This window comes from Panonychus citri, unplaced genomic scaffold (assembly GCF_014898815.1).
Source record: "Panonychus citri isolate SS breed McGregor unplaced genomic scaffold, ASM1489881v1 Contig00040, whole genome shotgun sequence".
NCBI classification, from domain to species: Eukaryota; Metazoa; Arthropoda; class Arachnida; order Trombidiformes; family Tetranychidae; genus Panonychus; species Panonychus citri.
Window position 1 is genome coordinate 1,445,806 of NW_026515445.1, and position 21,994 is coordinate 1,467,799.

Sequence of the window (21,994 nt, forward strand, 5' to 3'; positions counted from 1 at the left end):
AAACTCTACTAATTGATCTAATTAAAAGTAACTCTCTCATGATTTAAAGTCACATTGATTGAATTTGTTTACCATGTGATGATAACTTTACATGGTTTCAGTTAATGATGAGTGTTATGATTAAAAGTCTTATTGAAATAAATTTGTTTACAATCAACGTGAATCTGATAAAATAAATTGTTGTTTTGAGTTATATTAATTACATGATATAAACATGATGTTGGTCATTCAAGGAAATGAAAAAGAGTCAACAAAACTGACCATTGATTTTGATAATCAACTTGATAGTTGAATAATACAAGTGATTTAGTTGAAAGATGATTATCACGTTGAAATGATGATGATGGCGAATCACGTGAATGTACATCGGGGAAGATTTGTCCGAGTTCGAAGAGTCTCCTCCTTCAAATTCGAATCGAATGGTCAATTGCGTCGAATCAAAAGTTCTAAATGTAATTTGAATGTTGAACTTTTTAGTCTAGTAGTAAATGATTCTAAGACATATTGGTAGATTTTATTTATCTTGTTAACTTATAGAATTGTGATCAGTGATTAATCTAATTGCTTAAAGATGAAAGGACTTTTCTTGGAAAATAAGGATAATCCAATACACGATTTTGCTGCTCCAATTTGGAAAGGGATCGAAGCAGGTAGGTCGAAGCATTTAAATTAGATTTTAATCTGAATTGATTGATAAATCAATTAAATTGACCATTTGAATTGATCGAAAAATCATGAAAAGCATTAGGATCCGATGGATTAACCAGAAAACCGGAAGATGATTCATATCTCTACGATGAAGAACCAAAATCACCAGATAATTTTGATTTCTCAGCGGATTCGTTTCCAAGGAATGATGTAAGTAACCAAATCGTCTCGATCCCTTCTAGCAATTTAGTTAATCATCTTAATCATAGGATGGATTTTGTTTCACTGTTTCTCTTCACGATGCAATAACCTTACATGTCACAAGTCGGATTACGATGATCCTTGGGTATCCCAAAGATATGCTCAAAGGACAATGTATTCTCAATTATTTGTATCCTCGAGATCGACTCACCTTTGCAAGTCATTTGTCTCAAGGATTACAATCCAGATTTGCTGCAAAAGAAACTAAAAGTGAAGAGAAAATTGTTTTTTATGTTCGAATTCGAGAATATAAAACCCTTTCCGGTGGATTCGGTGTCGTTGAACGCAAGGGTAACTATCGGCCCTTCCAGTTGACTTGTATTGTTAAGGATATAATTCTGGGAAAACAGGATAACCCAAAACCCGCTAATGAAGAGATTAGTACAATTTGTCTTGTTGCATCCGCATCACCGATACTTCCTGCTCATAAAGGTTTGTTTCAATTCCACTAATGGTCAACCATTAACACTTTTCCATTTTATCCATAGTTCCGAACGAGAAAAATCCAGCAATGACTCCTTTCTCTTCCCGACACACATCTTCGTGTCACTACTCGCACATTGACACTTGTAGTATTCCCTATTTGGGTTATTTACCGCAAGACATTGTTGGATATTCAGTCTTCGATTTCTATCATCAGGATGATCTACATTTAATTCGAGATATTTATGAACTGGGTGAGTTTTTACTGAAAAGATTGAAAACTTATAACCGCTAATTAAATTCCAATTTATTATCCAGTTATTCGTGAAGAAGGTTCATCATTTCGCTCGAAGCCTTATCGGTTTCGTGTATTCAATGGTGACTATATCACTTTGGAGACTGATTGGTCTTCGTTCATCAATCCATGGTCAAGACGAATGGAATTTGTAATTGGTCATCATCGTATCGTAAACGGTCCAACCAATCCAAATGTTTTTTCTGAATCTGAACAAAAGTTTCCCCTGGAAAATCCAGCGGAGAAACATCACCTTCAGGAAGAAGTTCGTAATATGCTTTCGAAACCAATAAAACACTTTTATGGTAAAATGAAGGCTAATAAACGTAAACGTAATTTAGCTGCTTTTGTCTCCAACATAATCGATGGTATCGAAGTCGCACCGGCCTCAGGTCAAGAATGTTCATGTTCTGATCCAGAATCAGTCGTTATGGGAGCGATTTCACCTCATCAAGATGATTCTGATCTATCGTCTGAAACTCCAGCATCATTTCAACAAATGAGACTACAAGATAATATCGAAAGGTTTTTTGCCTCTCAGCCAAAAACTAATTGTGCTCCATCTTCATCGTCAGGCCATTCAGCGACAACTTCGCAGAACAATTCTCCTTATGGGTCAGGGTCAAATGATGATTCAGTTAATCTCCAGCAAACGTGCAATTCAATGGATTCAGGGATAAATGGTACATCATCAAACTCTTTCGACACAACAAATAATGGTGCAAACTCCAAGACAACGCCTGAAGATAAGGGAAATAATCGCGTTTCAGTGACAACTAGTAAAAGTGGTCAACCAGCATCCAAACAAAAGAAACCAGAGCACGGGAAGAGTTTCCAAGGTTCAGGGGGACCAGTTAATGCGAATTGTGTCTCTCTAACGGAAGAGGTTTTATCGCATCATAACAAGATTACATCCAAACGAATGATCAAATCAACTGGTTCAGGTTGTACGAAAAATCAAAAGAAAATGGAAGCCTCGAAGTTCAAAAGAACAGCATATAACTCGAGTGAATCAATTGTCCACACAAAACCAAAGCAACCGTGTTTTCATACGGAATCGAGGCGTAAATTCAATGTAAATAATCCAACTGGACATCACAAAACCATTCCAACCTCTTTTTCGGGTGTCAATTTATCCTCACATGAAGCGGTCACTTCTACTTGGCCTCTAGGGATCCCCGTTTTGGTCAATCAAGCATTTACACCTACAGAGGTTCATGGGTCCTTCTCGTATACTAAACAGCTTGGTAATCGTCCGCAGATATTGATGGCACCCATAATGTATTTGACCACATCACCAATGACCATTTATTCAGGTTCAACGGGCGAGTCTTCTGGTGTTGGAGGTTCAGGAGGTTCAAGTGCACTTGGTGGATCGGCTTCTGTTCTTGGTCCAAGTCGTTTTGGTACCAATGGTGGAGTCGGTGGTTGTTGTGGAGGTGGTAAATTTTGTCATCATATTATTGCTAAACGAAATGTTAAACTACAAACTGACCTTGATAATCGTTTCAATGCCTCTGGTCAGCCTTCACCCTGCAAGTTGAATATGAAAGAAACGTCGAAGAGCTATAAGCAGTTCGACTCAGTAGAAACCTCACAATCCGCTCAAACCTCAATTGGAACTTTTTCTTTATCTGAAGAGACATCTGACCCTTCTGATTGTTCAAGATCTAATAAAATCAACCATAAGAATCAATTCTGTTCAAAGAAAACTTCCGTTAATGGTAAGGAATCAATAGATTCCTCTTGTGACTCCAATTTCAAATACACTATTCCATTGTCGGGCCTTGAATTTACCCTGAGAAAAGATTACGCTCTTCTCGAGAATATGGAGCAGCCACTAATCGTCAAGAAACAATTAAATGCGCTTGGACAAGAATTAACGAGCATCAATGTAGATGATAATAGTCCTGATTTCGCCAATTCTGAAGACGAATCCAAGAAAATTTTATTTAGCAATAATCTTGATGATTCTGCTCAATACCAGCAATTGATTGGTTACAATATTCTGGAGGATGATGTTAATGAAGTAAGCAGCAGTTTAATTAAAGCATTTTAATCAACTATTGTTCATTTTGTTTCTTTTGCTTTCAGATGTGATTGTCCACTTTGATTTTGGTTCCATTCCTTCAATTAACTGTTTTGATGTTGAAATTGAAGTTTCCAATTACATCCAAATGTAAATGATTGAACGTCAACATTTTCAACGTGACTTCTTATGAAACCATGATGATGAGTGCATGAGATGAATTCAAAGAAATGATGATGATTATCAATGAACTTTGAATTTCAGTCTGATTGTCTGTTCAATTAATGTGTAATCACTTTATTATTTCGATTATTCGAAGTGGACTGGACATTAGATTTTTTTTTCTTGGGAACTGATCGAATAAATTTCTTTCTCTTTTTCTTTATCGCTAATTGTCCACTCAATGGACAAAGCAACGTGCTTAATAATTTCTGTTTTCAATCCTATTTAATAATGAAAATCAATGTAATTTGTTTCATTGAGTAAATTGTCCAATTACAAATTAAAAAATGAAATAAACTTTTTGCAAACTTTTAATTACTGAAATGGGAATCAATGGAATGAGCGCCATCTCATTTCTCTGAAAACAGTTGAGAAAAATAAATTTTGCTGATTTAATTTGAGTTCATTGATGAATTTGAATTTGATTTGTTTTCCTGTTGATTGAATAACTTCACGGGCCACCATTTATCAGGAATCAATAATTTTAACAATTATGAACACATTCGCATAGAAACTTGGCTAATCAGACAAAGTGAAGAAGCAGAAATTTGATTGAGAAAACAAACTGAAGCTCATTTAAGGCTTTGCATCAATAATTTTCTGTTATCATTTTTCTCATTTATCTCTCCACAAACCTGAACACCAAATGAGGTCTGAACACTTTTTCCATGTGAATTATTAAGAAATAAAATTAGTCAATGATGATTCGAATAACGACCGAGTGAATGATACATAATTAGTAGAGTTGATCGACTACCTTTTCGATTAAATGAATTACAATCAATCAAGAAAATAATCTGTGAATGAATCGAAAAAATCGAACTTATTGCACGAAAAAGATCCTGTTTGGAATTGATAGATGATTGAGTATAAAGAGAGGCGAAAATTGGAAATCATCCTTGAGCGAATAACATGATTGAAGAAACAGGTAAACACGATGATTACTGAATAAAATTCTGCTCTCTCTCTCTCTCTCTCTTGATTACCTGAAGGGAAAATTTGTAAACTGAACGTCTTTTGATGATGTTGAGCAAACAGATGAGTTTGATTACTCTCACCAATTCTGATTACTTTTTGATTTGCTGTAATTTCAAATGTGCATCAAGTTCATTTCTTCTCCTCTCGCTCATCATCCAGGTGAATTTTCAATTTAATGATTTTCTCTTCAATCTCATCCACTGAACTTGCAATAAGAAAATCCATCAAAATTAGACATGATGTGTGATAAATGAAATTTGGCATTACAAGTTTGTGATAAGCCAACAAGGTTATGCTAATTGATCAATTCTAATTATCATCACCACCATCATCAAGATATTATCATCTTACAATTAGAGTTTTGTCAATATCATTATCATCATCATCTGCGCCTGTTTCCTCTCTTCAATATCAACTTGATTTGTCTCAATTGTTTTCATGGTTTGTTGACAATCATATCAAGTTGCAATTGTTGATAATCAGTGAAATTTGTTTGTGTCTCTGATCTGAACTTCAATTGATAATGAAAACGGGTAGATTTTTTCACGATTAAGCGCCAATTGGTTTTGAGCTTTTGTCTTTGGTATTTTTTCAATGAAAATCAATTGATCATCATTACTGTCATTTTGTTATGGATCAATTAGCAAATGATTTAAGTTTCGCTATAATTGATGTAGAAGATGTGAAAAATGATCTGACCCCAAGGCTCTTGCCACCGGATGGACGAAGCATCAAACCTTTGGGTAAGGATAAACTGACAACTAATTTTGTTTCATTTACTGATTTTGCAAACAATTTCTATTCAGGTTCTAAAGCGAAACTATCCAAGCCCATTCTGCGATCAGCGTCCATCTTGTTGAGGTCCAAGAAATTGATTCTAAGTGATTCTGAATCAGAAGATGGCGGAGATAAATCGGGAGACCCATTGTGTCTCATTCCCCCTCAAAGTAAAGAGATGAAAGAGATTCCTGGACCTTTTGGTGATTATCCCGCTTCCCTTTCTCGAAAACATCGCATGAAAAAACAAAAGAGGAAAAAAGAATCCAAAGATGAGAGACTTTTCGGTCAATTGTGTGTCGGACAATCAAATTTCAATCAATATTTTGGTAAACGTAAGAGAAGCACAACTGTGAACAACCAGGTAATCTCGAGCTTAGAATTAACTATGAAACTGTTATTTGTAATTGTTTCCATTGATCTATTTTAATTGCCCAGCAATCAACCTCTGGGGGTATAGATGAAACTCATGGGATGAACGATGATCATGGCAACAATGGAGGGAATAGCAATTCTTATCAACTTAATTCGATGGATTGTGAGTCGCAAAGTGATTGTGATTCATCATCATTGTCTGAATCTGTTTGTGACTCAGATCATTTCGCCGAAGCTGATGATGAACAATCAGATTTCCACGAAGTCATGTCCAGATCAAAGAAAGACATTTGTCAACCGAGTTCAAGTAATAACTGTGGACCAATCGGCAACTCGACATCCAAACCAATCTTCCGAACCAAATACAGTCCATCCATACCGATACCTCAGAATCCATTTGCTTCGGTTCCATCCACACCTTCATCGTCTTACAATTCACTAACTGGTGGATCATCGGTGCTCTGGAAAAGACGTCGTCGTAACCATTAAAATCTAAAACAAAGTTTCAATTTAAATCAATTGTTTCGAGGCAGATGAACAATCATGGTGGTTTATCACTCTATTCATGGTACCAAGTAATTAATCACTTGAATGATCTGAAATCTTTGTTCTTTGTTTTGTCCTAGTATTTGAACTTGATAAACTTGATACTTAATCTCATCTAATGTGCAATATTTTAAGATGATTAATTGCAACCAATTTCTCGGCGATTTAGAGAGTCGATTGCATTACCTTAACTTAAGATTAATTTAGCCTCTGGTTTTTAATCGTAAAAAGTGATAATCAAATTGTGAAACAATTACCCTGTCAAAGTGACTCAGATTCACTATTTCTTGATTGACTTACTTATTGCATGTAATTTATATACATTTTTCATTCACATAAAATGTAATCAAGATCATTGATTGGCAGTTTTGTATGAAAATTTATCTAATCACTGAATTTATCAGCATAATGACAATTAGTTGATTCATATTAATGTTCAACGATCACAATAAATTCTGATATGACTTCCTAATCTTTTCTTTGACTTTGTTGACTTCATCAGCTCTTAAATCCTTGGATTAACTTCCATGGGATTAAATTAATCCTTAAACTGCTATAGTTTCATCAAGGTAATTAACTAATTAACTCAACTCTTCACTCCATCCATTCAAGATTGATAGAGAAAAAGAAAATGAAATCTGATCAGTTGACAATTGTCATTCTTGTCAAGTTCACAAAAGGGTAATTTTAATTTAAATATAAAAGAGAAAATTATTGAGCATTGATTGGACTTAAATTAAGGATAAATATCGAAACAATGAGAAAATTATATAAACAAATCAATAGAGAAAAACAATTTATATTGATTAGCCTTCAAACAGAAAATGTTTGAATGAATTGGAAGCAAAGATCAGAGAGAAAAATGATTCGATTGATCATTAATGATAAAGGTTATGAAAAGATTAAGGAATAACAATCAATTAAATTTAGTCAAATAGTCAATGCTAATAGGAAGTGAACCTTTTGCTCCTTGCATAACATTGTTAAATCAATGCGATCTATTAACATTGGGTTGGTGTATATTCAATTCCAGTCAAGATATGAGCTTAGTTTTCATAGGCGGTTAACTAATCTATCAATTAAGTTAATATACATGAATATGAATAATAGTAATTAGGTTGATATGAGTTAACAATCAATCGCTTGAGAGAGAGTGATGTTCTAGTTTGGTAAGCAATGGAAACAGTGTTTCAGTATGAACAAAATGGAGGAAATGAAAGTGATGCGAAATAATAAATCTAAAAAATTAGAAAAGAAATGACTTGATTTTTGATGAATAAACATGACTCGTATTTTTTGATTGATCAATCATCGACTCGGCTTAATTTGTAAGAATTGTTTCTTTTGAGGTAATTCGTTAGATGAATTTGACAATGAGATGAAAAGGTGCTCAGAATAATCGTTTCTTTTCCTTCTTCTTTTCCTTCACCTCGACGGGTCTGTGATAGAAAAACAAAAACAAAGTAAAATATTAGAAATAAGATTCGTTTTCAGTAGGTTAATGTGACATACAGAGCAGCATTCGCTTCTAAGGTGAGTTTCTTCATTTCATCCATGTGGCGAACAATCAACTCGAATGCATCTCTTTCTTTTTCGAAAGCAGATCGTTTCTCATTAAGTTCTTGCAATTCTTTTTCATGAATCTTTCGATTTTGCTCATCAAACCGATTGATCTGGAGAAAAGAGAAAAGAAAATTTTAATAAGATTAATTCTCAACATCGTAATGACGAAAGATTTCAACAAATGTGCGTTATAAATAAATATTTTCTCAATTAAACACCAAAATGTTAATTATATGTAATGATAGTAAAGATTAAGAAGAAAATTTGATATATGATGTTAAACATTAATATTCACTTTTGAATATGAATGTAAATTTGCCTATTGGTTTGGGTATTGTCGTTAAACACTAATATTCACTCTTGAATATTAGTGTAAGTTACCTATTGGTTTAGGTATTGGTGTTAAGCATTAATATTCACTCTTGAATATTAGTGTCATTTGCCTATTGGTTTGGGTATCGGTGTTAAACATTAATATTCGTTCTTGGATATTAATGTAAGTTGCCTATTGGTTTGGGTATCGGTGTTAAACATTAATATTCGTTCTTGAATATTAATGTAAGTTGCCTATTGGTTTGGGTATCGGTGTTAAACATTAATATTCGTTCTTGAATATTAATTTATCAAGAATGAGAGAGAAAAGGAGCCTAAACTTTGGATCTTTCTCTCATAATATTCCAATTAATTGTTTTATAATATTGTGAATCCAAGAAGGAATGGGATATAATTTTGGGTTGCTAACTTAAATTTAATTAATGTTGAATTATCCTTAAGATATAATGACACGTAATGATTGTAAATGAATTAATTGAGTTTTAACTAATAAAGTGTCAACGTTAATTCTTGCTGTGTTTTTGCTGCTGCTACTCAATTCCGCTGGTGATAACATCATAGTTATTACAAGTCGACAGGATAAAGATCATATCTTTTATCCATTCTGTGCTGATTAATCTAATTCTGTGCTGTTTCAATTCAATTCTCTGCTGTTTAAATTAGTTTCTATTTCTAGTAACCTCATTTATTTCTAATTAAGAATAATCATCAAATTCAAATTGACACAATGTTGAGTGGAGATGAACAACCATCTACTTCTCATTCTGAGTTTTATTCTGTTTCCTCTTCACCACAATTCCAACTATCACCGAACAATATCATCGACTCATCTCAACCACTCGCTCATCCACAGGTTCACAAACCAAGACTTCATATTTTTGATGGAGCTAAGAAAAATGTCACCATCGAAAACTGGTGTAAAATGTATGAGTCCGCTGCAAAGCGATATAATTGGTCGGATGAAGATATTGTTGAATTATTAAATGAATATCTAGACGGTGATGCTCTCAATTTTTATCTTTATGAGAAAGATAACTGTGATTGGGTTAATATCAAATCCAAACTAATCAATAGATTTGGTATCAAGGCTATTGAACCACTTGAGGAGTGTGTTAGATTGAAATTGCATCACAAGAAAAACGTAACTGAATATTTTGAGGAAAAACGTCGTCTCGCTAATTTATCGCTATTATCTGAATCTCAGGCTGTAATACTTATGATTGAAGGTCTAAGTGATCAATTTAGAAACTGTTTTCTTGGTCATAGAATTAATACCTATGACCAGTTTTTCGCTATTGCTAAAGCGGCTGAAAATCACTTACCAACTCATTCTCATAATCAAGGTAAGTTAAATAGGAATCAAGGTAATCGATTCCAATATCACACTAACTACAAAGTTAATCATGCTGAAAATAAACAATTTGTCAAACGACCACCAAAATCTGCTTGTTGGATTTGTGCTAATGCTGGGAAACCTAACCAAATGCACTGGAAGGAAGATTGTCCTATTAAAAAAGAGAGACAACAAAATCATCAACAACAATCACATCAACATTATCATCAACCTCATCAACTTCATCAATCTAATCAACAACGAACAATTAACTATGTTGATCAAGCATCAAATTCTGTACTTGACGATCAACAGAACGACTCTCAGGGCGTTCATTTAAACTAAATTGTCGACTTGAAACGAAACCTTCTCACATCATTATCAAAGGGGCTATTGATTCAAATGATGTTTCAATTTTATATGATCCTGGATCCAACATTTCACTTGTTAGTGAATCAATCATACGAAAACTAGGAGTTGAATCAATTAAATTAAAAACACTAAACTTTTCCACTATAATTGAGTGGGTGAAATTTCAAGTCTGACTAAAATTAAGTTAACCATTGGGCTAATTAAATATTATTTATGTTTATATTACTGACTCACTTCCGATTGATATTCTTTAGGTTAGATTCAATTTGGATGTTTAGCCTACAATGTGACTCTCATTATCAAATCACCCAACAATCAACTAATCCTAAACAACCGACAATCATCAATTTAATTCCTCCACCAATTAACCTTCCCGATAATTTTCATATTAACATTAACAGTAAACTCAATGATGAAACCGCTAAGACTATTAACGCTGAAATTATTAAGTTACTTACAAGTTACCAGACTTGTTTCGCTGAGTCCAAATTGATATTGGTTGTATTCCAAATGCTGAATGTGTTGAATTAACTACTAATATTCCCATCAATTCTAAACCTTATCGATCAACAAATTATGAAACCATCAATGCTGAAGTTCAATCTCTTTTGCTGAACAATTTAATTCGTCCATCATATTCACCTTACGCATCTCCGGTCACATTAGCTTTCAAGAAAGAAGATCAAGCAAAGACGAGATTTTGTATAGATTATCGGAAGCTTAATGACAAAGTTTTACCTGACAAATATCCAATGCCAAGGATTGAAGATATCATTGATCGTCTTTATGATAGTAACATTTTCAGTATTTTTGATATCAGGTCAGGATTTTGGCATGTGAAAGTTAGAAAGTGATATTTCTAAACTGCTTTCATTACAAAATGGGCATTATGAGTGGCTGGTTATGCCTTCGGATTGAAAAATGCTCCAGCAATATTTCAAAGAGTAATTCGAAATATTCTTGAGAAATATTCATTAACTAACTTTTGTCATAACTATATGGATGATATCATTGTTTTTTCCCCTAATCCAACTATTCATCTAAATCATTTATCACAATTATTAACTGCTGTTCAAAAGGAGAATATCAAATTGAATTTTGATAAATCACAATTATTCCAATCGACTGTAAATTATTTGGGTTATCGTTTATCTCCTAATCATATTTACCCTTTGAACAATAATATCAATTCAATACTTGAACTTAAATCACCTAAGTGTAAAAGATGTTCGTCGATTTCTGGGAAAAGTTAATTATAACCGCAAATTCATTAACAATATTACTCAAATATTGGAACCAATTCACAATCTGCTGAAAAAGAATCCAAATTCGATTGAGTAGGATTGCCAGTGCTTTTGATCAAATCAAATCATTATTAACTTCTGATCCTGTTCTTAAAATTTATAACCCAAATGCTGATTTAATATTGGAAACTGATGCTAGTAGAATAGGTTTGGGTGCTATTCTCAAGCAACCTGATGAAATGATAAATTACATCCGATCGGCTATTTTCAAAGAAATTAACTGATTATCAAATCAACTACCCTGTAACTCACCTTGAATGTCTGGCTGTTGTAGAATCGATTAAATTCTGCATCATTATCTCTACAATAGAAAATTTACTGTTATCACTGATCATATTGCGCTGAAATCAATTCGTAAAATAAATAAACCAAATTGTAGGTTATTCACATGGGCATTTTTCTTGGGACAATATGATTTCGATATTAAATATCGACCTGGAAAAGAAAACGCTGAAGCTGATTATTTGTCACGAGATCCTGTGGCTGCTGATGAAACTGATTATCCAATTAAGCTGATAAATTTTATTGCTGTTGCTGACCTTAAAGCTGAACAATTGACACTTGCTGATGCTGATAAACTGCTGATCAACTCTGATGGACTTTACTATAAAATGGATAAAATGGAAAAGGAAAATTAATATTACCTGAATCGCTGAGACTGAAACTATTAGAAGCTGCACGTCCAATTTGGTCATATTGGAATAAGGAAAATGATAACAATCATTAGCTGGAAATTTACCTGGTCAAGATTAACGGAGGATGTTATTCAATTTGTAAGCAATTGTAAACCTTGCCAATTAGGAAAAACAAGGAGAATCAAATTAATCGCTGAATTAGGTCAATTTGGACCTGCTGATAAACCTTTTCAAATTGTTGCTGTGGATACTATTTGTGGACTGAACAATTATAAATCTAAGAAACGATATATTCATATTGCTGTTGACCATTTCACTGTTTCGTCTGGGCCATTGCTTCAAAACATCAAACTGCTGCTGAATTCATTTCATTGGTAAATAAAGTTCTAATCTTCGAAAACCTCAAACAATACTAGCTGATAAATTCACTTTGACCTCTGCTGAATTTGCTGATTTGGATAGCCTAAACATAAATATTGACTTCATTCCTAAAGCTGCACTCAATGTAATGGGTTATGTGAACGTGTGGGTAATACTATTGTTGACAAAATTCGGATCAAAATGATCTCAAATAATTATCATTATGGTTGGGTCAAGTATTTACAACGTTCAATTGATGAATATAATCATTCACCTCATGCTGTAACTGGATTCACACCTTATTATTTGTTAAATGGAACAAAACCTGAAAACTGTCTGGACATTGAATTCGCTGAATTGAATGGAGCTAGATTATTAGCTTTTCAAAATTCTGTCAATTATCACAACAAAATGCAATTTTCAATAAGAAATATGCTGATTACGATTTCTCCTGGTGAGAAAGTGTACATGAAGAATCTATCTGGGATAAACAAACGGAAATTGGATCAGAATTATCGGTCCATTCCGCATTTTAAGGAAAATCGCAACTAATATTTATGATGTCGAAATATCGGAATCACCACAACATATTCAACAAGTTCATTCTAAACATTTGATTCCTATTCGCAATTTATATTAGACTGAATCATCATTTGACACTATCCAGTTCCGTCCATTACTCTTAAGGGTGGGGATGTAATGATAGTAAAGATTAAGAAGAAAATTTGATATATGATGTTAAACATTAATATTCACTTTTGAATATGAATGTAAATTTGCCTATTGGTTTGGGTATTGAGTTAAACACAATATTCACTCTTGAATATTAGTGTGTTACCTATTGGTTTAGGTATTGGTGTTAAGCATTAATATTCACTCTTGAATATTAGTGTCATTTGCCTATTGGTTTGGGTATCAAAATTAATATCATTCTCTGGATATTAATGTAAGTTGCCTATTGGTTTGGGTATCGGTGTTAAACATTAATATTCGTTCTTGAATATTAATGTTACCTATTGGTTTGGGTATCGGTGTTAAACATTAATATTCGTTCTTGAATATTAATTTATCAAGAATGAGAAAAGGAGCCTAAACTTTGGATCTTTCTCTCATAATATTCAATTAATTGTTTTATAATATTGTGAATCCAAGAAGGAATGGGATATAATTTTGGGTTGCTAACTTAAATTAATGTTGAATTATCCTTAAGATATAATGACACGTAATGATTGTAAATGAATTAATTGAGTTTTAACTAATAAAGTGTCAACGTTAATTCTTGCTGTGTTTTTGCTGCTGCTACTCAATTCCGCTGGTGATAACATCATAGTTATTACATATAAATAATCTTTGGAAGTGATGTTTTCTTTAGAGAACATGGAAGATAATTAATTCAGTTAAATGAGCCATTCGTTTCCTTTTTCGCCAAATACCAGGCTAGTTATCATATTGGTGTGAAAATGTGAGAGAGAACAGTTAATTTTAATTAACTTACTTCGGCTTCCATTTCTTCAAGTTTCTGTTCTTTGGCCTTGACTTTAGTTTCAAAAACATGATCCATTTCTTGTTCGAGCTTCTTTAATCTCGCTTCTTCTGTTTTTCGCTCTCCTTCCATATGAGCCATTGGATTTCTAAAGTTAAGACCAGAAAAAAAAACGATTGAAATTTCACATTATTGTTTGACTCACAACAGAAAACTAAGTTCAGGTAATTAACCGGATGCTTTCAACCGGATATCAATTTCCGCATGATTATTACTAAACATGGAAAATGATTAGTTCATCAATGGAAAAGTATCTATCATGATGGATCAACTATAAACAGTTAGACTGGTAATTGTTTCCATTAGTTTATAACAAAACGTTCAAATCATAGAATCACATTAAACAATTTTCATTATATTTTCGTATCAGATGATAAATATAATCATATTTAATGGATTTGACTTATGGTTATCATTGATCATCAATATTCATGATAAAGTTACCTTGACAATTGAGTAGATAAATATTATTTAACCAAAAATATGAAATTAATCGTTGAAAGAACTAAAGTTAAAGCTACCAAGTAAATTAAACACAATAAATGTATAAAACTAACTAATCAAGTATTGGTTTCAATAAATTGATCGAGTAAATTTCAAGTGTAACATGAGAAATGAGAAGCTTAAAGTTTCTGGAAATTAGAGTTGAAGACTGAATAGCAAATCAGTGAATGTAATTCGGAATCCTGAGATAACAATAGTTAATTGTTGAGTAATAAACTAATTAAACACAATAGTGATAATGGTAATCACTTACACATTATTTTCCGTGACAGATTTTTCAGAAGAATTGATTCCAGATAATTTTCGGCATCGATAGTTTTCGTAGTGAACATTATTAGTTGTATCCACCAGATCAAGCATGAAGTATTTAATAAGCATCAGTCGCAGCGCAGTAAAGTCGTAATGGTCCAAGTTATCAACTATAAAATTAATAAATAGAAAATATGAGTTAATCATGAAAGTCTAAGAGAACATAATTAAAATTACTTTCAATTGTTCCCCATGGATATTTTCTTGCTCTTTTTCTCTCTCCGCCAACTTCTATCACGTAATTACTTCCACATACTGCAAATGGTACTCGAGATTTTAATTGTTTCAATAATTTAGCGTCATCTTCGTCATCACAGTCTGGAAACTCATAGATTTTTATATTGTGCTGAGCGATTTGGCTTAAGATCTAATAAAGGCGAAAAATTGAGTAGAGAAGCAAAGATTATTTTCTGATCAGAAATTCAGAATGTTAAATTGTGATTGTTACATTTTTCTTCATTTGTTGACATTCATCGACCGTCAAAGTATCGGCTTTGGCAATAATTGGTATAATGTTCACTTTATCTTGTAGATTCTTCATGAATTCCAAGTCAATTGCTCGCAATGTTACACGAGGCAAAATGAAGTATAAACAACAATGAACACGATTATCAGGAATATGAGTTCGATAAAGTTGCGCTTCTGCATTTAAATATTCCTCATATCGATTCTCAATATATTCACTAATTTTCTGCCATGAATTCGTATTGTCAAGTGAATCACCAAATCCAGGAGTGTCAACAATCGTCAAAGATAAATTGACATTTTTCTCCTTTAAATTTACTTTGGTTGCATTAACTTCAACTGTTTTAGCGAGACGCTTAGATGGTCCAGGAAATTCATCGGAATAAATGTCAGTTAAAAACATCGAATTGACCAGAGTTGATTTTCCCAATTCAGATTCTCCTGTTATAATTGATGAAAAAAATTAGTAAAACTAATGCAAAAAATTCTGTTTGAACAAATATGGTAATTTAATTTTCAACTCATCCAATCAAATTACAATTCAATTAGCGAGTTGATTTGACAGAAAATTAGGTGGGCAAAACAATTAGCCAAATCAAACTGTTTTTCTTAATCTCTCTCTCTCTCTCTCATTTTCTCACAAAGGATCTCCTATGAAACTCCTACACCTTTTTACTGAAATGTTTGCAATAGACATAAAAAATGAACGAAATAATATCTTACCAACAACCATGAGCGAAAATTCAAATCCCTTTTTGATGGTTTTCCGGTGAATTTGATTGGGCAAATCACTGAAACCGACATTTTTGTCCAAATCTTTGGGCATTAAAAATTTATCTCCAAGATCGATAGATGAGCCTCTGGAACGAGACAATTCAGTGACAGTAGCCATTGATTAGAGAACAAAAAGTGAAATCAAAATAACATCTAATAGAATAAAATTATTGTGTTCAATAAATATTTCGATAGTCGCAGACTACACCTCCAATTTAATTATGATCGAAGAAGAAGAAAAAACAAAAGAATAGCGAAATCACAAGATTAACATTTCAAAGAGATAGAGAAGCTTAACACAACAATTTAAAAGAGAAAATCTTGTAAAAGAATCACTTAAAAGGAACCAATTTGACAGGAACCATTAGATGAAATAAACAGAAATAACTGATTCCTGAAAACATGAAAATGATTGAAAACCAAGAAAAAAAATCACATAACTGATTTAAAATCATTTGAACAGATAAGTAGGGTAACCATAGTGACGAACTCAATGTGGCGCTTGATTCGATTAATCGATTATCGATATTCTCTCAATGTTGAGTCAATAATATTGACACTTTGCTCTCAAATTGATGAAAATTAAACATCTAATTAATTAATTGTTATCAGTCTTTTACTCATTTTCTCCTTTTAATTGTTGTAATTTTCCAATCTACGAATCGAAGGCGGTTTTTCCTCACCTGTTTCAATTTCTCTGTTGTTTCCTGTAAACGTGAATCAGATTTTTCTTTTTTTTTGTCATCGTGAGAAAAATTTTAATCAAGAATTTAATTAGTGGTTGAAATTTTGATTCGTTTTGGTTTTGCCTTGGATTTCATTCATTTTTCGAAAGGCCTGGTGGTGTCTGATTAGTTGGGTCTATTGTAGAAGACATCGTTTACTTACCAATTGATTTGAAATCCTTTTTTTATTGGTACCATTTATTGGAACCTATTTACCTGTTAATTGTGTTGTTTACCTGTTAAATTAAAGCCAAAATGTCTCTGAGTATTTCCCAAATCAAGACTAATCATTTAGACTTAAATAAGGTTAAATCGATTGAAAAGAATCGGTTGATTGCTTTTATGAATCAATTTATCATTTCATTTCTTCACCAATGCAATGAATTCAATTATACTGTAGATTCAAGGCTGATGGACATCAACAGAAAATTAAATACATGTGAATCAAATTTAATCATTTTGGAATCAAAATTAACATCGGTCTCTGGATTATCTGGTAATTCAAACATCGCATCCACATCTCATGCCAATTCTACTGTAAATGAAACTGATAACATTTCAGCTGATATTCCGGTTGATGAAATTAATAACAGTTCTGATGGAAATTAATTCAAAAAATTCCTTGTTAATTAGAATAGCAATCAAGTTTTTATACTTTTATAATCTTATCAAATGTGATTATTTGTTTCATCGAAAGTCAAGTTTGTACAAAATTGGGCATTAAAGTTATGATTTCCAAAGTTTCAAAAAACCATCTTCACTGTAAGTGGCAATTAAATTTCTGTGAGGATGATGAGACAATCCGATGACAACATTTTTGTGAACATCCAAAGTTTTTTCGAGTTTCCCTGAGGCCATAGAGAAACAGTAAAGAAGATAATCCTCTCCAATAGCGTAAACCCATTCGCCTTTGGGGGAGATTGAAGCCGCTACGAAATCACCGTTTTCGCTTTTATTGGAACTAAAAGTTTTGACAATCTAAAGGAACGATAATTGAAAGTATTAGTTTAAATATCTCGAATTGAGTCAACAAGAAATTCATTCTTGAAGATGAAAGGTCTTGAGACTTACCTTTCCTTGAGAGTTCATCACAACAAGAGTGTTGCTATGAGTGCAAATCAGTAAATTGTCAGGATTTTGAGGGACAATGGCAACACTATTGACGGTGATATCTAAATTGGAGGCTCCTGAAAGCGCTGCCGCTTTGAAGGATGAAATACATTCCGTTGTTTTGAGACTCCAAATTCTGACTGATCCGTCGGACGAAGCTGAGATGAGGTGATGTCCATCATATGAGTAAATTACTTGATTAACAAAAGATGCATGTCCACGAAATTCCTTCAACAATTTTCCTGATTTGATTCCGTGAATTCTTATGGTACAATCATGACTACTTGATAGGACTTGAGATGAATCCTTTGAGAAGTTGACACAGGTCACACTCTTAGTATGAGCATTCTCAAAACGTCTTAAACACTGCCCACTAAGAATCTTCCATACTTTAATTTTACCATCTTTGGAACCAGAAGCGAGCATTTCAGAATCACGACTAAATGCTAAACATAAAACCGCATCTTTCATCATCATAAAATTTTCTTGTGCCTGATATTTCAGATCTTTGCGAATTCGACCGGTTGTGAAGTTCCAAACCTCAATGAATCCATCTGCAGTTCCGGTGATCAGGAATTGACCGTCCGGAGAAAACTGAGCACATTCAACTCGCGGTCCACCAAATTTAATGGACTTCGACAGCTGACTTGGAGGTGCTTCTTCCTCTTGCTCTTTGATCTGAGCTTTTCCTCTGAACAAATCGATAGATGTTCCTGGCGGTAATAGCCCTTGATGCTGTTGCCATTTCAGAGCTTGACCTGAATTGGAAGAAATCAGATTTGTTATTTAGTGTTGATTAAATGATTTTTTGTCAACTCACCAAGTAGAGCTAAAAGTCTGGAAGGAGCGACAACAGAAACTTCTTTGGATAGAGACTGAGCTATGTGATTTCGTCTCTTTTCCTTAGAATTTCCTTCAGGATAAGCTTCTTTGGGATCAAAATAATTTCTAGTGAGTAAATTCTCTAAATTAATGTATCTCTCAGGATTTTCGTGTTTCAATTTGACCATAGTATCTGTTTGTCGTAATAAACTTCGAGCCGCTCCAAGCTCTCTTGCTTCAATAAGCTCAATCACAATTTGCTCAAATAGATCGATTAACTTTTTATCAGGCAATTTGAGACTTTGTACCACTTTTAATACAACATCCCAGTGACCAGATTGGATATCGTTCACGAAACTCTCAGTTGATTCAACGGTATTTAAAGTAATAGAAGTTTCCTCTTGAAGTGCAGTCAAAGTCCGTTGGAGATTATTTTCTTTTAAATATTGTTCAATTAGTCTGATTACATCAGCAGATTCTATTTCTATAGACATAATAGAAAACCTTCTTGTGTCTAAGAATCAATGCAAGTTAAAATAAAAAAAGAAAGAAAATAGAATCAGTGACAATCGAGCCAAAAGAAACAATCAAAATAAAAGATTTTAAGAAACTTACCAAATGAATTCAAAGAAAATTAGTGATTTCACAAAAAGAAACTTGTGTGACAGTACAGATCGATAAACAAGAGATCTAAACAATCAAGATAAAATCAGTGTTACAAACCCTAAAGACCAATTAACCTTATGGGTAATTAAAACGAACCAATTTAATAGAAAATGAAAAATTTAAACTTAAAGAAAAATTTTTTCTAAAAAGTGTAAACAAAGATCAATTTGATCTAAAAAGATATCGATTGGATTCGAAAAAAGATCCGATCCGATTCTCTTTCCCTCTCCTAGCGACATCTATGATCTCAGCTGTTTTCTTAAGTTTGTTGATCAAATATCGAGAAAAATTAATAAACTTTTCTCACTAATAATTGTACAACTTTATCTTTTATCCTCATTTAATAATCTGTCAAGTTCATCTGGTCAATTGAATTGTAGAATTTAAAAAATAGTCTCGATCAGACTATTTCAATTAGAATGTTGTGTTACGACCATTAGCCTTTATTGTCTTCGCTTCATTTTCTTAGCTCATTAGTCTGATTTTCACTTTGTCTTCATCATAACCTGTCAATCCACATTTTCAACGTAAGGAAATAAAATGGTGATGGTGGTGATTTCTCATTGTATTTAATTGGTTCCATTTTCCTTGTGTGATTGTAGGTTCTTCACACAACTAATCTAGCCTACTACTGCTAATTTCGTCTTTCATCTTCATTTTCATCAACTAATAAGTTTGTCTGTGATCTTTGATTAGCTTTTGCTTTTCTCATTGACTTGTGTGAATTTGGATAATTTCAATCAACCATTTGGGGTTATAATTATCAACATTCAATTTTTACTTTTTTGTTGTGTCTTAATTGATTGCTGATTCTTGTTTCATCTTGATACAAATTTTCCTCGATTACTATGCCGGTTACTTTGACTATTAGATATCTAGACAAATACAAATCGATTATCAAAGAGAATCCATTAATTGCTACTGAGATTGAGAATGTCTTGAGATGGGTTAGTTATCTGGTTTCAGGTGAGATTCAATTTTCTTTATGTTGCTTATCTGATTACGAATCAATCAAATCAATTTATTCTTATTTTGACTGTTTGTTTTCATATTCTCTTTTTAGGTCGATTCAATAATTCCAATATAATCTCCGAGTTGGTTTACACATCCTCTTCTTTACTACAAATATGCAATGATATTCTACTTAGAAGAGCATTCAATTGGAAATCAAATTTTGTAAGTGATGTCAACGTTATTCTGTCTTCTTTTACTAATGATTTTCTTTTCTTTTCTTCTCTTCTCAGAGCGATGTGGTGGAAAGATTGAAAATCTTTGTTACTGTCATCGAATACACTCAAGTTTTCTTCGAAATAAGTGCAAAGAAATTAGCTGGTGAAGCTGGAAAATGGATCATAATCTCTGTTATTCAAATTACCAAGTAGGTCTTGATTTTTGTTCCACATTCACTCAAGATATTTATCGATTCTATGAACTTTTAATAATCATCTGACTCTCGATTTCAGGGCTGTGGTCAAGTTGATTCTCTTATTCAAATACAATACTGGACTCCAGCGTCAAATTGCTTTCATGCCTTTGGATAGACAGAGAGATGTTCCAACCAGAGGCCTTAACCCTCCTACAGTTGAAACTGAGCCTTCTCCTGATCAATCAGGTAATCAACCCAATGGACAGTCAATTGTCACCCTACCTCGATCAGGGCGAGTGATTCGCACCTTGGACAATGCTCCTCCGCGTCAGAAAAGGACTTGGCGTCTTCCAACTGAAACAACTTTAATCAATCAAATTCTTGGTAGAGAAGATAAAAACGCTCCACCAACGGTTCTGAATGATATTCAAAAGTTGGCTGAGGTTCTTCATATCCTTCGACCTCTTGTTCATCTTTCAACCATGAAAACTTTCGGACCGAATTCATGGACGCCGAGTGTTGTCTCGTTCGGAATGGATGTCACAAGTTTAAGACTATTGAACCAACCTCGTAATCTCTGGAATGCCAGTGAAAGATTAGAATTAAATCAAAGATCATTCTCACTATTCCTCTACCTGATGAGATCCCCGTTCTATGATAAATACACCAAAGTTAAAATTATCCGAATTTTGACCATTTTATCTGAAAGAATACCTTTATTTGGATCCCTTTTAAAACCTCTCATTCAATATCTACCTGAATGGCAAAGAACTTATTTCTACGTTTGGAATGCCTAATCAAATCAATCTCTTTTGTATTCACCTTAATCCCGTCTTTCGTTCAAAAATCATACCCCTGTTCCCGTTTCGAGACTCAAGAACTCAATTGAAATAATGTCCACAATTGTCCCGAAAGTCTCAGTGATTTTGTCTCCTTGTTCTCAACTCTTTTTTATTATAACTTATTCCAAGTTATCGTAATCATTTAAAATTTATTTCATGGGTAAGGGTTTTCAACAATTTCAATGAAAAAGGTTCTATTTGTATCTCCATCTTCAGATGATTATCTTAATCATCAAGATAATTGTAAATAAATTAACTATGTAATCTACGTTAACGGTTATTATATAAGAAAGAATTATAAAAATTGGTCCACTTGAGTCTGACTAGAGTTTCCTATCGATTTGACAAATTGCAATAAACTAAATTCACTAATCAGTCGCTGTTAATTGTTAATCATTCACCTGAAATTTTCTT

At 33.0% G+C, this 21,994-nt stretch overlaps 5 protein-coding genes across 9 annotated transcripts; 3 read left to right on the forward strand and 2 right to left on the reverse strand.

Annotated features, from left to right (window-relative positions):
- The first annotated feature begins 196 nt into the window (after positions 1–196).
- On the forward strand, positions 197–4,766 carry LOC128397870 (period circadian protein-like). Of its 4 annotated transcripts, XM_053358638.1 has the most exons (6): positions 198–650; positions 743–858; positions 918–1,341; positions 1,398–1,586; positions 1,651–3,656; positions 3,722–4,766. In XM_053358638.1, the coding sequence occupies exons 1-6, from the start codon at positions 572–574 to the stop codon at positions 3,725–3,727; spliced, it is 2,820 nt and encodes a 939-aa protein (XP_053214613.1). In that variant the 5' UTR covers positions 198–571; the 3' UTR covers positions 3,728–4,766. The 4 variants fall into 4 exon arrangements, with proteins under 4 accessions (XP_053214611.1, XP_053214612.1, XP_053214613.1 ...); XM_053358636.1 differs by having other exon boundaries at positions 197–650; positions 1,651–4,766; XM_053358637.1 differs by having other exon boundaries at positions 197–650; positions 749–858; positions 1,651–4,766.
- A 478-nt stretch (positions 4,767–5,244) lies between these two features.
- On the forward strand, positions 5,245–7,026 carry LOC128397875 (uncharacterized). Of its 2 annotated transcripts, XM_053358644.1 has the most exons (3): positions 5,291–5,599; positions 5,663–5,997; positions 6,072–7,026. In XM_053358644.1, exons 1-3 carry the CDS (start codon positions 5,488–5,490, stop codon positions 6,495–6,497), a joined length of 873 nt encoding a protein of 290 aa, XP_053214619.1. In that variant the 5' UTR covers positions 5,291–5,487; the 3' UTR covers positions 6,498–7,026. The 2 variants fall into 2 exon arrangements, with proteins under 2 accessions (XP_053214618.1, XP_053214619.1); XM_053358643.1 differs by having other exon boundaries at positions 5,245–5,997.
- Positions 7,027–7,213: 187 nt separating this feature from the next.
- Positions 7,214–16,484, reverse strand: LOC128397872 (septin-7-like). Its single transcript, XM_053358641.1, has 7 exons — positions 15,999–16,484; positions 15,259–15,716; positions 14,988–15,177; positions 14,755–14,920; positions 13,950–14,085; positions 8,067–8,227; positions 7,214–7,993 (listed from the first exon to the last, which is right to left on the reverse strand). The coding sequence occupies exons 1-7, from the start codon at positions 16,165–16,167 to the stop codon at positions 7,945–7,947; spliced, it is 1,329 nt and encodes a 442-aa protein (XP_053214616.1). The 5' UTR covers positions 16,168–16,484; the 3' UTR covers positions 7,214–7,944.
- An 895-nt stretch (positions 16,485–17,379) lies between these two features.
- LOC128397871 (WD40 repeat-containing protein SMU1-like) lies at positions 17,380–19,479 on the reverse strand. Its single transcript, XM_053358640.1, has 4 exons — positions 19,322–19,479; positions 18,705–19,220; positions 17,846–18,642; positions 17,380–17,752 (listed from the first exon to the last, which is right to left on the reverse strand). The coding sequence occupies exons 2-4, from the start codon at positions 19,198–19,200 to the stop codon at positions 17,501–17,503; spliced, it is 1,545 nt and encodes a 514-aa protein (XP_053214615.1). The 5' UTR covers positions 19,201–19,220; positions 19,322–19,479; the 3' UTR covers positions 17,380–17,500.
- A 187-nt stretch (positions 19,480–19,666) lies between these two features.
- LOC128397874 (peroxisomal membrane protein PEX16-like) lies at positions 19,667–21,897 on the forward strand. The gene is made up of 4 exons (XM_053358642.1): positions 19,667–20,338; positions 20,436–20,548; positions 20,617–20,750; positions 20,836–21,897. The coding sequence occupies exons 1-4, from the start codon at positions 20,221–20,223 to the stop codon at positions 21,533–21,535; spliced, it is 1,065 nt and encodes a 354-aa protein (XP_053214617.1). The 5' UTR covers positions 19,667–20,220; the 3' UTR covers positions 21,536–21,897.
- The last annotated feature ends 97 nt before the right edge of the window (positions 21,898–21,994 follow it).